Here is a 15,342-nt window from a genome sequence, read left to right as displayed (position 1 = left end):
GAGCCACTCGTCGGCATCTTCCCCCGCTTTGCCTCCGAAGGTGGGTGGAACTCGGTAGTATGGCAGCGGACTGCTAGGCGCTGCCCTCGGAGTGGCTCCTTCTTCTGGCATGTCGAAGATGGTCACGGCTGATGGCGGGAGGCCGGCAAGTCGACGGCTTCGACGAAGCTGCGGCAGTGATGGTTCCGTTGTTGTGAGCGATACCCCGCACCTCCACCACTTTGTTACGCGCGAAGGAGACCGTTTATAACCCTGACGGATGAAGGGGACCGTTTACTTTAGGTCGCGAAGGTGAGCGCAAGAGCGGTCAGCTGGTTTATCAACTGAGCGTCGTTCTCTTCTTCCTTCTTCCACTCGGGACCGCAAGCACGTTCACTGGTCTTCGTTTTCTTCATGCGTAACAATATATATATATTTTCTAGTTCATCACTGTCTCTACGCCATAACATTATAGTGTCTGATTGCTGAAAGGCTTTTCACAGCTATTTGTTTGCAGAGTTGGTGTAACCGAACACTAGTAAATGAAGAGACAGGGTACCACGTCACCTTGAGAATGCATGTTTATTTTCTACTGGTGTGAGTGTCAACGGGTTGTTCTCCAACAAAAGTCTCTGCCTGGCCTTGTGCAAGCACTCTATGTAACAAGAAATAAGGCCAGTTTTCCCTTAGTAGTAACCCAGGACAGTGCAAACTGCCATGTTGGTGACTCCGTTTCGCCACCGTGGTATGTCAAATAGAAGCTTGAGCCAGTGCTAAAGGAATGCGTTTTATTTCGTGCCCTCCGGGTGGTGATGTTCGCCGGTGTTTGTTCTTGCGCAGAGCTGAGCTTGCAAGCGGCCCAGAAGATCCTGCTTGCCCCACCCGAGGATGCGCTGCGCACCATGAGGGACACCTCGCAGAACTTCCCCTCGCAGGCACGCTCGCTCGTGAACATCGCCGTGAGCTCCGAGCTCAAGAAAGAAGTGGAGGGCAACCAGCACGTGCGTTGCTTTGACTCCTTTTCCCGTTTGCTTTTTTTTTTTTTTTTTAATTGTGGAAAGGGCTTTCTTGTGTACTTTACTCCAAGCATTCTGTTCCTGTACTTGTGGTTTCTGGGCACTTGTGTATTTCCTGTGTGACCTTGAACTGAAATTCAGAACACCAGGGTCTGAGAGAGCATTCAGAAAATGCCATTTCCTTTTATTTGCACCTAAATGGCGAATTCATTGCAGATTTCGTATGTGCTGGATGTTACATAACTGAGAGAGCTAGGTAAATATTGCTCCCCTTTTAAACCACTGGCTCGTTTGTGCTGAAATTTCACGTTAAGTTGGCATTTTGTAGTGTAGTCAATTTAATACTGCTTTGCGACGCAGTACTCGCCTGTTTCATCCAGAATAAATTATAAGTGCGATTTGTCTACGTCGACGCTAAACAAAATATGTAGGTTTACTTAGTGACAGAATGATGCTGCGGTCTGTCACAGTTACAGTGAAACACAATGCGCATCATATTCTCCTGTAACAGTCGCAAGCAGCGCAGCATTAATTTTTGTCACTTACTCTTTAGCTCCTGGCCACAGACAATGTACTTGTTGTGATTTATTCTGAACAAAGCAGGGCAAGTGCTGCTTCCAGGCAAGGTATTAAATGATAAGCACTGATAAATTGCACCTGAGCGTGAAATACGAGCGCTAACAAGCCGGCCATATAGGCAGAGGACAATGATATATAGTAAAAGCTCGTTAATTCACAACTCATTAATTCAAATTTTTGCATAATTCGTAGTAGCTGCTGCGGTCCGTCCAACAATTTATTGAAAGCAGTATGTAACGTATCCCACTAATTCACACTCAAATCCGCACCGTCGCCAATAATTCGAACTTCGTGCCATCGTGGATGGGAGGAGAGTCATCAGATGATAAATGAAAGGCAAGGAGGTTAACCAGGACTGAGCCCGGTTGGCTACCCTACACTGGGGAGGGGGGAAAAGGGGAGGGAAAGATAGTGCTAGTGCACGTGAGCACATTTACGACGCTGGTGTCGCTGTGCGGGCCACACAGCTTTGCTCTTTACATCTGCGGCCCTTTGTTTAGGCCTGACGAGAGAGACGCATTTGCACCTGGCCAGGCCTGGCCAAATCTTCTGTTGCAGGTCGCTTCTCTTCCTCTCTGAAGATCTTCCTTCTCTTCCTCTCTCAAGGCCACGCTGTGCCTGCACAGCATGGCCATGCAGGTGCTGTATCTTTAAACCGATCTGCGACGTGGCCAAGTGCATTCCTGCACGGTCCTCATCTTCAAAGCGATCTGTAATGTTTGCAGAGCGCATGTAGTGCCAGTAGCTTCATATGCAATGTGCTTTCTACGTTTCATTCGCCTTGAAGCAAGAGATGTACGAAGGTCAATTTGCTCACTGCTGCAGCTGCGATTCCTCACTCCAGTGTTTTTCAGGGAGTTTCCATGGTCATTGAGCGAGATGTGTTCATGCTTACCTGTCTGCACATAACACTGTGATTGTTCATTTAGTTAGCAAGCGAATGTTTACAAGCTATACGGCCGATAAAACTACTATACTAACTTCGTTTAGCTATCTACTAATTCACAATCGATGCTTCGCCTTTCGGGCGAAACTGCGACATTTTTTTCCTCCGCACCATGCATTGTGGGTCGGCGCAGTCAGTGCGGCGAATGTGCGGATGGAGCAAGAGCCATCTCGATGTCTGGCACGTCGGACCGCGTTGACCGCATCCAGTTACGTCAGATGTGCCAGTGCTTCGAACTATAGATGTTGTTCACACCAATGTGACGTAGCATGTGCACGTGCACACTCACACTAGGCCGGAATATATACGTGCCTTAACTGTGCAATTTTTTTTCTGACTTTCATTTGTTCAAATCTTGTGTAATTCGAATTTTCGTAGCATCCCCGTAGAATTCAAATTAACGAGCCTTTACTGTATATCTCACTGCAGAGCATTGCTACCTTGGGGCCACATGTCATAAGTAATTCCTTTTGGTGTTCTCCTGCGGAACTCCAAAGGGTGAACTCTCTGCAACATTGAACATTAACATGCAATGAAGGAGTGTGTTTTGTTGCTGGCATTGAAATAAGTGATGGTGTGTACAGTCATGTTACACTCATTCGAGTGTTAGATAGTTATACTTGGTTATACTTGGTTAAGCGTGCTTGCACGTGTGTGTGTTTGGTTTCAAGCTTCATGGCATATTATTGCAACAAGGGCCCATTATAATCATGGACTCATTCAGCAGCTCTTTGGCACTAAAGAAGTCCACTTGTGCAGTAGTTCTACCTGACATTTCAGCTGTCATGTAGATAGTTACACAATAACTTCTCTTTTTCTTTCTTATTTCTTTTAATTTTTTTTAAACTCTCTTACAGTGAGCTACTACTGCTTTTGCTCTGTTCTGGCAAGTGCTCTGCATACAGCTTGATGTTCTTTCCACACACATCGTGCTTGTCATTTACATGACAGCAGTTTAGATCGTGGCGTATGGGTGCCACATTGAGCTGCACAAATTTTTTTTCTCACTCACTATCTCTTTTTTTCTGTATAAGAAAACTGTTTCCAATGAAAAGAAAACGAATTTTGCTTTGTGTCAGTGTGTTTTTGTATGACATGACCTAACTGTATGAACATTTTATTCATAGTAGTAGGTCTCTTCTAGGGTAACTTACTTAGACAAGCAGAAGGTTTTAGCTGTAAATACTGTTTAGGGGGAAGAAGGCTAAGGTTCCCAAAGTAAGAAATTGAGTAGTGCCTGCTTAAGGGCAGAACAGAAATTAGTGAAGTAGACAGTTGTGCATCATTGCCTTGGGAATGCATAAACATGGCTCTGGCCTTGTAGCAGCTTGAAAGTTTAATAATCATCATCATCATGATGCTATTTATGTCCACTGCAAGATGAAGGCCTCTCCAGCGATCTCCAATTGCCCCTGACCTGAAAGTTGATAGTTTGCTAAATGAACAGGTGTTTGTGTTCAATATATAGTTAGAATGACAATTTTATATCTGTGGGGCTTGCTGCATGCAGGCATTTGCCCATACGCTCAGCCTGGAACCTGCGGATGGGGCACTCTTCCTGAATGGCCTGTACTATGATGTGGACGTCATTGACCTCTTCAGCCTACTGCAGAGTCTCAAGCAGGAGACCAGGCTGCTCGAGGGCCTGCACAACATCGGCATCCCTGTGAGTGGTTGTCATGGTGCCTTCATTGCCATCATTTTGTCACTCAGTATTTTTATTCCTCTTGCCGTGCGCTAAGTGCAACTAACCACAATAAGACACACCAGACAAGGATGACAGTTGCGCTCTCTCGGGCTTCTTGTCTGGTGGGTTCTGTCGTGGTCAGTTCTACTCAGTGCATTACAAGTTGAATGAACACCAACTAGCCCAATTTCTCACTATACTTCAAAGTGTATTTATAGCAGCTTTAAACAAGCAATCAAGGAAGGTTGAAAATAGAGTTTAAGTTGTTAACAGACACCAAAAAGTGGCACCTGTGTTGCTGCTGGTGTAGGTTCTTTCACTTTTCAACACTTTGATAATGAAACTGTGAGTGGGTGCACAATAAGCTGCTGAAAACTTTTGGATATGGATACAAAAAAATATAGAAGCAAATTGGACATACTGAAATCTGGAAAAGGCCTTTTGTTAACATGTTTTTACAACATGTTGTGGGCTAAAATAGCTGCAAAGTTAAAAGAGGATGTGTGTGTGCGTTCTACTTGCAGAAAGATCTCATACCAAGCTTGGTGAAAGTGGACCTTGTAAACAACAAACAAGAATATGGAGTTGACATCAGAGACTCTGCAGTGCTGGTGAGTCAGCCCTGTATTTATCATTTGCCATCTAAAACTTAGTGCGTGCATCTCAGTGTGGAATTGTACGTCTTAATGCTTTGTGAACAGGCCTGACCACACAGAATGTGGTTTCGTTCTTGTGTTCTAATATTGGAAAGCATGTTTTGTGTTGGACCAACAAGGGGGCTATGTATGTTTAGGTAGCACAGAACAGACTTCAGTTAGTGCACATTATTGCTGAAAAAGAGGGGTTGTGTGGCACTTTTTGAAAGAAAAACAACCTGTCAGTATCGATAGTGGTGGCTTTTGACTGCCTGGATTACAACTACAACGCCATTACCATGATGTTGTAAGTTGCTACTGTGTGATTGTTTTGCTTGGGGCTGAATTATTTGTGCAATTCGGCATCTTTTGAAAAAGCCCATGCCTAGGCTGTCGCAAAGTGTCATACAGATAAACTGAAGATACAGGATACCCTTCTTATGCTTGCATGTTTTTCATTGTTTACTGTGTATTTGTACCAGGGTTATCGTTTCATGGTACCATTACCATTGTTGGTATCCGTTTTCTGGCACTCAATATGTGATGGGCATTCTACGATGAATGTTCTGCATGGTGCAGAGATGTACTTTATCTTTGTGGTGATTTGACATCAAAAGAACCTTGCTTCAAGATTCTGCCTGGCTAAAAGGAATCTGCCTGTCTTTCTTCCCCCCCCCCCCCCCAGTACATCAATGACATTGAAACAGACCCAGTGTACCGCACCTGGCCAAGCAGCGTCCAGGACATGCTACGGCCCACCTACCCTGGCATGCTGAGACATGTGCGCAAGAACATGTACAACCTGGTAAGCATCACTACCATCAAGAGTTGAGGTCCACTTGTTGAATGTGTTTCTAGCCGCAGCAATTCATAGCTCCCCCCTACACAATACAGCTTGAGCCACAAGTTAGAAATTGTGGCTTCTGATTGATCATCTTTGTGATGTGCCTAAATCAATAGATTGTTTGTTGATGGCACTTTCATAATAGTTTTCTTTTTCTTCCTTGGCCTTAATCTGGATCTGAGTCTATTTCTTAGAATGTTGGGCTTGGTCTCTATGTAGCGCTCTCAATATATTGGGAAGTCCAAAGAGTGACTTTACATGACCTGTAAACATTGCCCCTGTGGTCATCTTTTGATGCCAAATTCAAGTTTTCTCCTCTCTATCTTAAATTTTTTGGAGATAGACCTAGGAAGAATTCACTTCAGGTTTACTGCTGAGGTCTTTATCGATTAGATTACGTGTGCTAAAGTTGCCATGCGTGATGATTAGGGGTGTGCAAATACTCGAGTATCACCGACTCGAATAGTGAATGTTCAAATAATTTGATTCGCAAATCAAATATCTACTATTAGATTTTGCGAATATTTATTCGTTGTACAGACCCGCACAGTGCCGCTTGTCGCTCACGCCGCTGAGCCCCTCGTGCTTGATGCCGTCCAAGCAAGCATTTCATTTCGTTTTTGGTGCAAAAGAAACGCCGAGTGTGCTGCAGATGGATCACCCAGGCTGATGCGGTTTCAGACTTAGTCAGTGCAAGAGCTTCTTGACATCGGCCCAATGCGGGGATCACACACACAGCACTTGAATGTCACTATTTGCAGAACATCGCGGCATCAGCCGGTTCCACCTACAACATTCGTCTGGGTCGACAGGACCAGTCAAAATGATAATGTGACACAAACAAATGGAACAGAAACATAAGCAGCACGTATTTCAGAAAGTGCGAAAGCGTGCGATGGGTGCACAGGTCATGTTGGATACACGGCGATGAACTTCACGCTGCTTCAACAGACATCAATCTAACCCGCACAAATGATATCGGGACCGATTACTGATGACCCAGCCGTATGAACATATTAGTGGTAAGCACTCCGTGACGTCTTGTGGCCTATTGGCACATGGAACAGGAACGAATTTTTGTCATAGCTACACTGGATCCAGGCCATTAGCTTCACGAGAACTTGCCATAACCCTCGAGATTTCAGAACCTGTGACAGGTGGCAATACACACCGAACCTGACAATGAAACGGTGTGGACAGTGCCTGCTCTTTACTGTCAGCGCCAACTATGCACGGAACAGTGATAGTGTCATGTGACGTGCAGACCTTTCTTCTGCCGTGCAAGTTGGCCTTACGGTAACCCACCTGCCATAACAGTGGGAAAGCCCTTCAGTATTCTGGAGAAAAACTAGAAAGAAAGACCTTCAATGCAATAATTAAACGATTGCCGCAAAACACAGGTCCGCTATTAAACTGAGAACCTCATTGTTATTCAGTACAACAGAACGTCACTAATTCATTACTTTCAGAGACAAAAAAAGAGCACTCAATTTTATTCAACAGAAATTCTATTGACAAAAAAATTATTTTCTAGACCTTCATATACCAGAACTGAGCTGTAATGAGTGCTGCCACATTAATTTGATATGCCAGCATACGAAATTATATAAGAGTAGACCATACTATATAACTTGATTTCTATGTACTACCTAAGATACCGATAGCTTGCTACATTCTCATTATGCAATGCTAGAGGACTCCGGGCCATGTGCAGCACTGTATTTTCTTGCCCAAAATTTGTAAGCATTAAATTTTGTGAAAAATCGTTTCATATCCGAGGTAATATTTGGCTTCTTTTATGTTTCTTCATTTGATTTGATATTCAATTATAAATCTAATATTTGATGTTTGCACACGCCTAGTGATAAGGTCTGTGTTCCATTCCAGCCTTGGCTAGTACACAGAAGTAATGTACATGTCTCTATGTCAGTAATAGTTACCAAGAACTGGAACTATCTTTCATCAGTCCCACACAGCTTGCAACGCACGCAGGCACTATTGGCTGTAACATTCTGTTCGTGTTTTGCATGAAAACCCTAGCGGCATTTTTATTGCACAATCTTATACACAGTGCGACATCTGCATGTGAGCCTGCATTTAAGGACAGCTTTAGTTTTGAACTGCATGATTTTGGTGAATCAGCCCGATTGCAGCTGCTCCAGCTCTACTATTTTACATGCCAGCAACATTGAATTGAATTGAATTGGATTTGATTCTCCTTGAACAAATACACAAAGAACAAGTAGCCACAAGTCGTATTGAAATTGTATTGAACAAGCTAGCAATCAAAGCTATAATAAAAGTGTCCCACGGTCATCACATATGGTAGCAAGCATGCCTGTTGTTCAGAGTAGACACACATTTATTTACGTTTTACTCGTGCATAAAGAGCTGCACCCAATAAATTTGAACTGAAATTTAAATGAGTACCCTTAACATGAGAATGTATGATAGTCAGAGCATCAGTTAAATTAGGCTCGTCACAGCTCGAGTTCATCTCCTAGGATAGGCTACTCATTTCTTTAGAACTCTACCTTTTCAACAAGTTGTTCTTTACGAAATGAAATGGCAAGGACACCAAATGTTCACTTTACAATGAAGCACATTTTGCAGCCCAATGTTTTTTTCACTTATGTTGATGGGAGAAGGCATGCATTTCAACGATGGCATGCATTTTATGTCATTGCCAGGTGGTCATAGTTGATCCTTCCAAAGAAAATGCCAAGGACATCCTCAAGCTGGCAGAGTCATTCTACGTCCACCGGGCTCCCCTGAGGTACCTGCTTGCTTTTGTGCTTGTAATTTTTAAGCGCAATTTTACTGTGTCATCAGCTGTTGGTGGTGTTATCAAACATGGTTACAGTGATGAGCAAGATGAACACGTAAACATGAACTGCTCATGATGGGCCACGGTGCACGAAGCAAGGTGCTTCAACAGCGAGTCGCCGCAATGGGGAGTGGAGTTAAATAAATGTTCGCCACTGCTAGGAGCAGCACCTGTCTTAGTGGCCTGTTACTTTGTTGGTTTCACTGGGGTTTCAATAGGTCGTGGAAGTTTGCATGGCAATAATGAGCTGGAAAATTTATGTTGCAAGCTTTGATCTTCACCAGGATTATCTGCAAGTTTCTATGAAACATGATGCTCACGAGTGTGTAACTTCTTCTTCATTTCCTTCGTAGCCAACCAATTTTCTCGCCACAGAGGCTCGTGTCATCTGCTCAAGCAGACAGCACACAGCCTTTTTGTGGGAATGCTCATCGCAGTGCTATTCTTACCTTCTTCAGACGTACTGAAATACTCTTTTGTAGCATTGACTGCACTCTATGCATTGCTTATAGATGCACTGCGTGGTGGTCTAGTAAAGCTGTGTGGGATTTATACCTTTTGATTACATTTGGGATGTTTCTTGTTCTGGTCTCTTCTTGCATACCTGTGGCGATTTGAACGAACATGATGTGACTGCATTTCCAGTGCTGCGCGAGTAATTAAAGTATTGCTTTTTCTTCATTGAGAAAGCAGCAAGAACGACTGGGCGGTTACTTAGTATGCCTGTCAAAGCATGTTATGGCAGCGATGACTTCACATCACCGTGGGAAATGAGTGCTTCCTGCCACATTTTAACAGCGGCTACGCTTCGTGCGATAAAAGTGTAAATTTTCTGGGTGCTGAAAAAGAAAGAAGCTGACTGCAAACGTGTGAAAAGTCTGTACTTCAACCAAAGGACTATGTCTGCTAAAAGCACTTCCATCCTCATTTTCTCACCGAGACGTGGACTTCTGAGCCCAGTGGCAAATGTTGCACAACATGTACAATCCAGCGGTATGTCTTGCAGAAGAGGCGCAGTTGCGACAATTTTTATTAACTGATCAAGTTGCCCTTCAAAGCACTCTGCGACAGGAGAGCCAAAGGACTTGCCTGAGAAACAGCCTAACTCAAGCAAGGCCTCCATGAACGTCTAATATTCCAGTTAGATGTGTTACACAAGACAGCAGAAAACGTGCTTGTAAGTTCACAAGACAACACCAAAGGTATCCCTGGTCTGCCTTGTGAAAGTGGTGCTAAACATAAGAGTTCTGAATTTACTTTCTCAATATCTACCCCTTGTTGCTTTGCTGTCATTCACCAACAAAGCACACACACACGCAGATCGGGAATGTAACATACTGGCAGTAAGAAGTCACAGCAAAAAAAAGAGCTTCAAAGGCATCAAATGATCATTTAAAGGTACCATTTGCTTAAAACTGCAGCTCAATACATTAAAGGGACCCTGAAACGATTTTGACGATTTTGTACAAACATACTGTGTCATAAGAGTAGGTCTTTCTGATCATCAATTAATGCATCTAAGTGTTCCGTATAAAGTGTATAATTTATTATAAGGCTTTAAAAATGTACATTGCTACCGATCGCAGCATGCCACTTGGCTGAGTTTTCAGCCGCACCTGACCAGGTGATGCGAGGTGACCATATGACGTCAGTAGGGCGCGCTATACAATTGTCTGCTCAGGATGCTTCATGAATAATTTTTTCAACTTTATGGCAAACAAATATTGTTTGTAATAGTTGGAATGTTCGTTAATTTGTTTCTATAGAAAATAAAGTAACAGAAAGGAAATGCACTAGGACAATTTATCACTGCATAAGAATTCCGGCACACAGCACGTGTCGTCTGCTTGTGTTGCAACATGCTCCATGTTGACAAGAGCTCCGTGGTCTGCGTTGGTCTCAATCTTTCTTTTTGCTAACATTATAGTTCGCCCTTGTTGCGTTGTGGGCCGCAAACGTAGTGACTGGCTATATGTCAAGCTGCGACATTGTGTCGCTCTGCAAGGCAGCAGACGAGCAGAGTGGCTGCGGTGCATCGGACTGTCGGTATCCGATCGGCACCAGGGTTTGCGCGTTTGTGGCTGTCACTTTATGTCGGAGGATTACTACCACAATAGTGTTTCCTACGTCCAGTATTCGGGTAAGCGCAAGCGCAAGCAGACTGGGCCTGTGCGTTTCACGGGATGAGCGGAGGCGCAAACATGAACAGTTTGCACGATGCGGCTAGCTGGTTGCACAGAGCTCAACCAAACGCAGTACTAATATAGCAGTAACCAAGTTTATTCTACTTTGCTGCTGGCATAAATTTTCGGCAGGTGCATTATCGGTAACATGTTGTTTTTCTAAATGTTTAAAATGTTTTACGTTTGGTTAGAGCAATATTAGCTCTTTGTTTGGCTGGTTATGCTTTGCACCACCAGGTGGCAGGACCGTGCAGACTGATCAGGCCGCTCACGCATGTCTATGCTACAGGTATTTCGTTACAGCAATAGTAGTGGGGAAGGGCTTTAGTTTACGCCTCCACCCAACCATCGAAATGTCGAGCTCACCTGTAGTTAACGGAATACTGAAAATGCTCATAAAGCGCACTGCTTTGATAGCTATCGCTATGGATTGGCTTCTAGGCAGCTGGCACAGAGGTTGAAGAGCCTTCGCGTGCTGGCTCCAAGACAACCGGATGCAGATGACACATTCCATCATTACGCAGAGCCAGTGAAGGCGGAGCTTAACCCCGATCACTTGGGGAACAAATTGAGGAGAAAATACATGGCTATGGAGGAGGGTAACTTATAATCATCCTTAGTTCTCTTAGTATTAGATGCTTCACACAAATGGTGGTGCAAGTGATTTACTGTAGATACCCTGTGTGTCTACGAAATTTGTCCAAACCATTTCAGGGACCCTTTAAGGGGACACTAAAGGCAAATACTAAGTCGATGTGGACTGTTTAAATACCATTCCAGAAACCTCGCAACATTTGTTTCATGGCCAGAAAAGACTTAGTTTACGAGAAAATTACATTTGAACAGTCTGAATACCTCTTTCAAAATTCAAATCTCCCGCCACCCAACCGGGGGAGTGGTGATGTTGCATACACCCTTTGCTGCCATCTGTGAGTAAAACGGCGCCCAACAGGCGGCGGTACCAAGCCAAGACAGAGGAGTGGATTCGCTGCTGCAGCTGTGTTTTGGTCAAGTGGCGTAGACTGGTCGGGCATCCCGCGACATCACATGGAAGTTGAATTTTCTACTACTTGCAGTTGGTGTAAGTTTCACTAGCCAGCAAAACCAGCACTGCACTACGCGATAATGAAACTACTGAAATGCGAAAGTGTGGGTGGCGCGGAGTAGAGCAAAAACAATGCCTTTCAACCGCCCACATCATTGTCAAGGATAATGTCATTGAGTTCTTTTTTTCTAAATGAAGTAGAACTGGACAAGTAGCATTTTATTTCGTCTCATAATACAATACAAGGATGTTTTTTTGTGACGTGTGGTTCAGTACTAGTGACATGATTAAACTGAGGAGTGCTTTCGTCATCGGGCAAGTACTTGAATGTCCCGGGGGAGTCTGTAATCATGACCTGCATTTACTTCAATTTCTCGATTATTGAAGCTCTTCGTGATAATATTGGTGCCTTAGAGATTCTTAAGCACTAATCTATCACTATAGCTTGTCTTCGTATTTGCCCTTAGTTTCCCTTTAAGATCAATACAAAATGTCACCTGCACCAGCGTGAAAAAGACCAAAACAGAACCTCTCGAGGGCACAGTCAATGTCAGCACTCACTAAATGGCAACAATAGATGTGCTAGATGGTTCTATTGCTGCTGAAAATTATAGCAAGAAGCTTTTACATGTTTAAAAAGCAATGTTCGAAGGGGACGCTGCCATCGAAGACCCAGCGAAAACAACACAGTGACTGGCCATTAAGATGTGCTGCCCTTTGCAGCGGGGCTTGGCATAACCGAATGTTTGTTGGATGCACCGCCTGTGCCTGTTGGAGCTCTTGTCTTCTTACACCATTGGACGGGCACAAGAAATCAACTGGCTTTACTGCATCACTGCTTACATACATGTTTGTGTTGTAGGCTCAGGGCTGCGGTTTCTGAATGAGACGGCCAGCTGATGCTCCCATAGATAGACACTAGGCTGACAAGCGGACAGCGGCACCTTTACTTGACCGTGTCAAGGCACCAACTTCCACGACTGAATGGCATATTTTCCCAGGGCAGGCCAAGCCGCACACCATAGGCTCAAACCGCAGAGCACCATGTTCATACCGTGCTGCCCACAGTGTTTGTCTTCATCTTGCTTACTGCTGAAACCATGTTTCACAATGCCAGTAACCAATTAAACAGTCTTTCAACATCTGTGGTTCACAGTGTGTATCAAGAGAAATTTAATGCAGCTCACTGCCCTCTCATTTTCCAGGGTAGGCCTGGTGTTTGCCGTGAACCCCAACATGTCTGTGACAGGAAACGAGGATGCGGGTGTGGCCATGCTGAATGCCTTCAACTTTATCAGTCAGAACACCGTGCCTTACGATGGACTGTCCTTCATTACTGATGTGAGAGTTTTACCTCTTCTGTTCGTCTGTATTTATTTCAGCATCTCTCTCTCTCTTTCTTGCCTTCTGAAGTGTCCCATCAATAGTGAAGCATGCTTTTGAAATGGATGATCTGTCCGACAGTTTAGGCAAACCCTGAGGGTGTCTTCAAGCAGCTTCTGCAGCACTGGTTTACAATACCGAATCTGTCAGGTAACCTGACAGGTAAAAGAATGGAGTATACAACGCTAGTGTGCAAGTGACTTGGGGCATTTGTGTCCAAAAAATAAGTAAACTTTTGTGCATTTGACACGATCATGGGAAACGGCATAAGATGTGTGGAGGTTTCAGATAAGCTTCAGGTAGGCATATCTCATATTTCGAATTATTAATATATTGAACTACATCATAATCCCCTTCGAGTTCGATATAACCAGGTGCGACTGCAGTTCAATGTTCATTGAGTGTTAAACTTATAAATCTCTTCATGCAGATATATGCAGTAAGCAAAGGTGGACCCGTTACTACCGAGACGGTCATCGCTCAGTTCAAGCTCAAGTTTCCTGGAGAGGACCTGGAGATGGTTTTTGGGGAGGACTCGGACTATGACACTGGACGCAAGGTGTGACAGAGAGCCGTTCTCACCCCCCCTCCCTCCCGTGTCTTGCTTTTCTGCACATTTCATATTCTTTCACCCATCCGCATTTCAGCTAGCTTGGGAGTTCATCAACAAGACGGGCATCACCGGCACTCCACAGGCACTCCTGAATGGTGTCTTGTTGAAGCAAAGTCATGTGAGTGGACGCGTCTATCATGCAATATGTGCCACTATCAGTGTCAAATATTTAAAAACGTGCAGCATGACATTTCCTTCTGAAATCTTAGGAATTCAAGGAAGGCATTGGGCGAAATTGGCTGTTTTCTATTGATTTATAGAATTAATTTATGTATGAGACGATGATGTGTATTGAGAAGAGAATGACATAATGATATCGTATCGCTCCCCCCTCCCTCCCCATGTAATGCCCTCTGGTGCCTTTAGGGTACCTAAACAAACAAATAAGGCTTAAATTTGTCATAAACATTCGCAAACACAATTCACGTGGCGAACATCAGATTGTGGATGTTTGCAATGCAAGTGCACCATTATTATAGCTAAATCCATTTTTCATGCGTTCTTTGCTGAGACAAAAATAGTGATGACATGAAAATGAGTCAGTTGTCCTAAAATATCATGCGGAGGATGTGTATGCATTAGTTCTCTGTAAAAAAAAAAAAAAAAGTTTTTTTTTTTGTTTGTAGTGCATAAGCTTGCAACTTTGCATGGTAGCAAACTACATTAAAAAATGGCTGCGCAGTTCCCACCTGGAGCCTGCAATCCATCATGACGTCAGTTTTCATGCAGTAATGAACAGTGCACAATGTCCCATCTGTGCTTTCACTCTGTTTCCATGAATAGTTTTCTAGGCTTCCAGGTGCTGTCGTATTAATTGATGCTATATAGACAGCTTCACTGTAACTTACCATCTTCATCTTTTTGTTGTTTTTTTATTACTTGCAGTTAAATGCAGACATGTTTGAGGAAGGTGTCCTGACTGAAATCATGAAGCAGACTCCCATGATCCAGAAGAGTGTCTACAAGGTCAGTTTGTGTATCCCAAGTCCCAGAATCATTTGTCTGCTTCTGTTTGTTTGCACGAGATCCTGTTGTTTTTTTTTTTTTCAATGCAAAGTGTTAGCTCTAACTGGGCACATACTGTGTCACACTTCTCAGCTCTTTGCTTTCTATGCAAATTGTTAGCCCCAACTGGGTACTTCCTGTGTCGCACTTCTCAGCCCTGCAGTTTTTATGCAAAGTGCTAGCTCCAACTAGGTACATACTGTGTCACGCTAAATTGTGTTGACGGAAGCTGCAAGGGTGTGAAGTATAGTTGTTTGGGGTCCAAGCTCCACTCCCTCATAAATTCTTTGCTATGTTGTCATGGTGTGTGATGGTGAAGAAGGAGGAACAGTACCAAAAATAATCAGTAGAGAAAAGAAGTATTGACTTGGCAAACCTGTGTCGAGGGAGCAAGCAACACTAGGTAAGAATAGTAGCAAGCACAGTCGGCGATTGTTGAATGAGAACCGAACTGAAGCGGCTCTTGGCCGGCCGCTATTTATACATGACACAGAAAGTTCTCAACGTGCCCATAGCACAGTGATTGTGCAGACGCTGTAAGCATTGCATTCAGTATGCGCTCTGAGAGGGAGATAACAGTGCAGGCAAACATGACAACTC

At 43.9% G+C, this 15,342-nt stretch overlaps 1 protein-coding gene across 6 annotated transcripts in view; it reads left to right on the top strand.

Annotated features, from left to right (window-relative positions):
- The window catches only part of Uggt (UDP-glucose-glycoprotein glucosyltransferase), a 218,079-nt gene that overhangs the window by 130,542 nt on the left and 72,195 nt on the right, over positions 1 to 15,342 (top strand). For all 6 annotated transcript variants that reach the window (XM_075682275.1, XM_075682274.1, XM_075682277.1 and 3 more), the window contains exons 10-18: positions 820 to 980; positions 4,031 to 4,186; positions 4,732 to 4,818; positions 5,528 to 5,647; positions 8,377 to 8,462; positions 12,947 to 13,082; positions 13,555 to 13,683; positions 13,772 to 13,855; positions 14,623 to 14,703. In XM_075682275.1, coding sequence (XP_075538390.1) covers positions 820 to 980; positions 4,031 to 4,186; positions 4,732 to 4,818; positions 5,528 to 5,647; positions 8,377 to 8,462; positions 12,947 to 13,082; positions 13,555 to 13,683; positions 13,772 to 13,855; positions 14,623 to 14,703 — 1,040 coding nt within the window. The remainder of the gene's footprint in view (positions 1 to 819; positions 981 to 4,030; positions 4,187 to 4,731; positions 4,819 to 5,527; positions 5,648 to 8,376; positions 8,463 to 12,946; positions 13,083 to 13,554; positions 13,684 to 13,771; positions 13,856 to 14,622; positions 14,704 to 15,342) is intronic.

The sequence above is a fragment of the Dermacentor variabilis genome, chromosome 2 (assembly GCF_050947875.1).
Source record: "Dermacentor variabilis isolate Ectoservices chromosome 2, ASM5094787v1, whole genome shotgun sequence".
In the NCBI taxonomy this organism is placed as follows: Eukaryota; Metazoa; Arthropoda; class Arachnida; order Ixodida; family Ixodidae; genus Dermacentor; species Dermacentor variabilis.
This window is presented reverse-complemented; position numbering and strand designations above follow the sequence as displayed.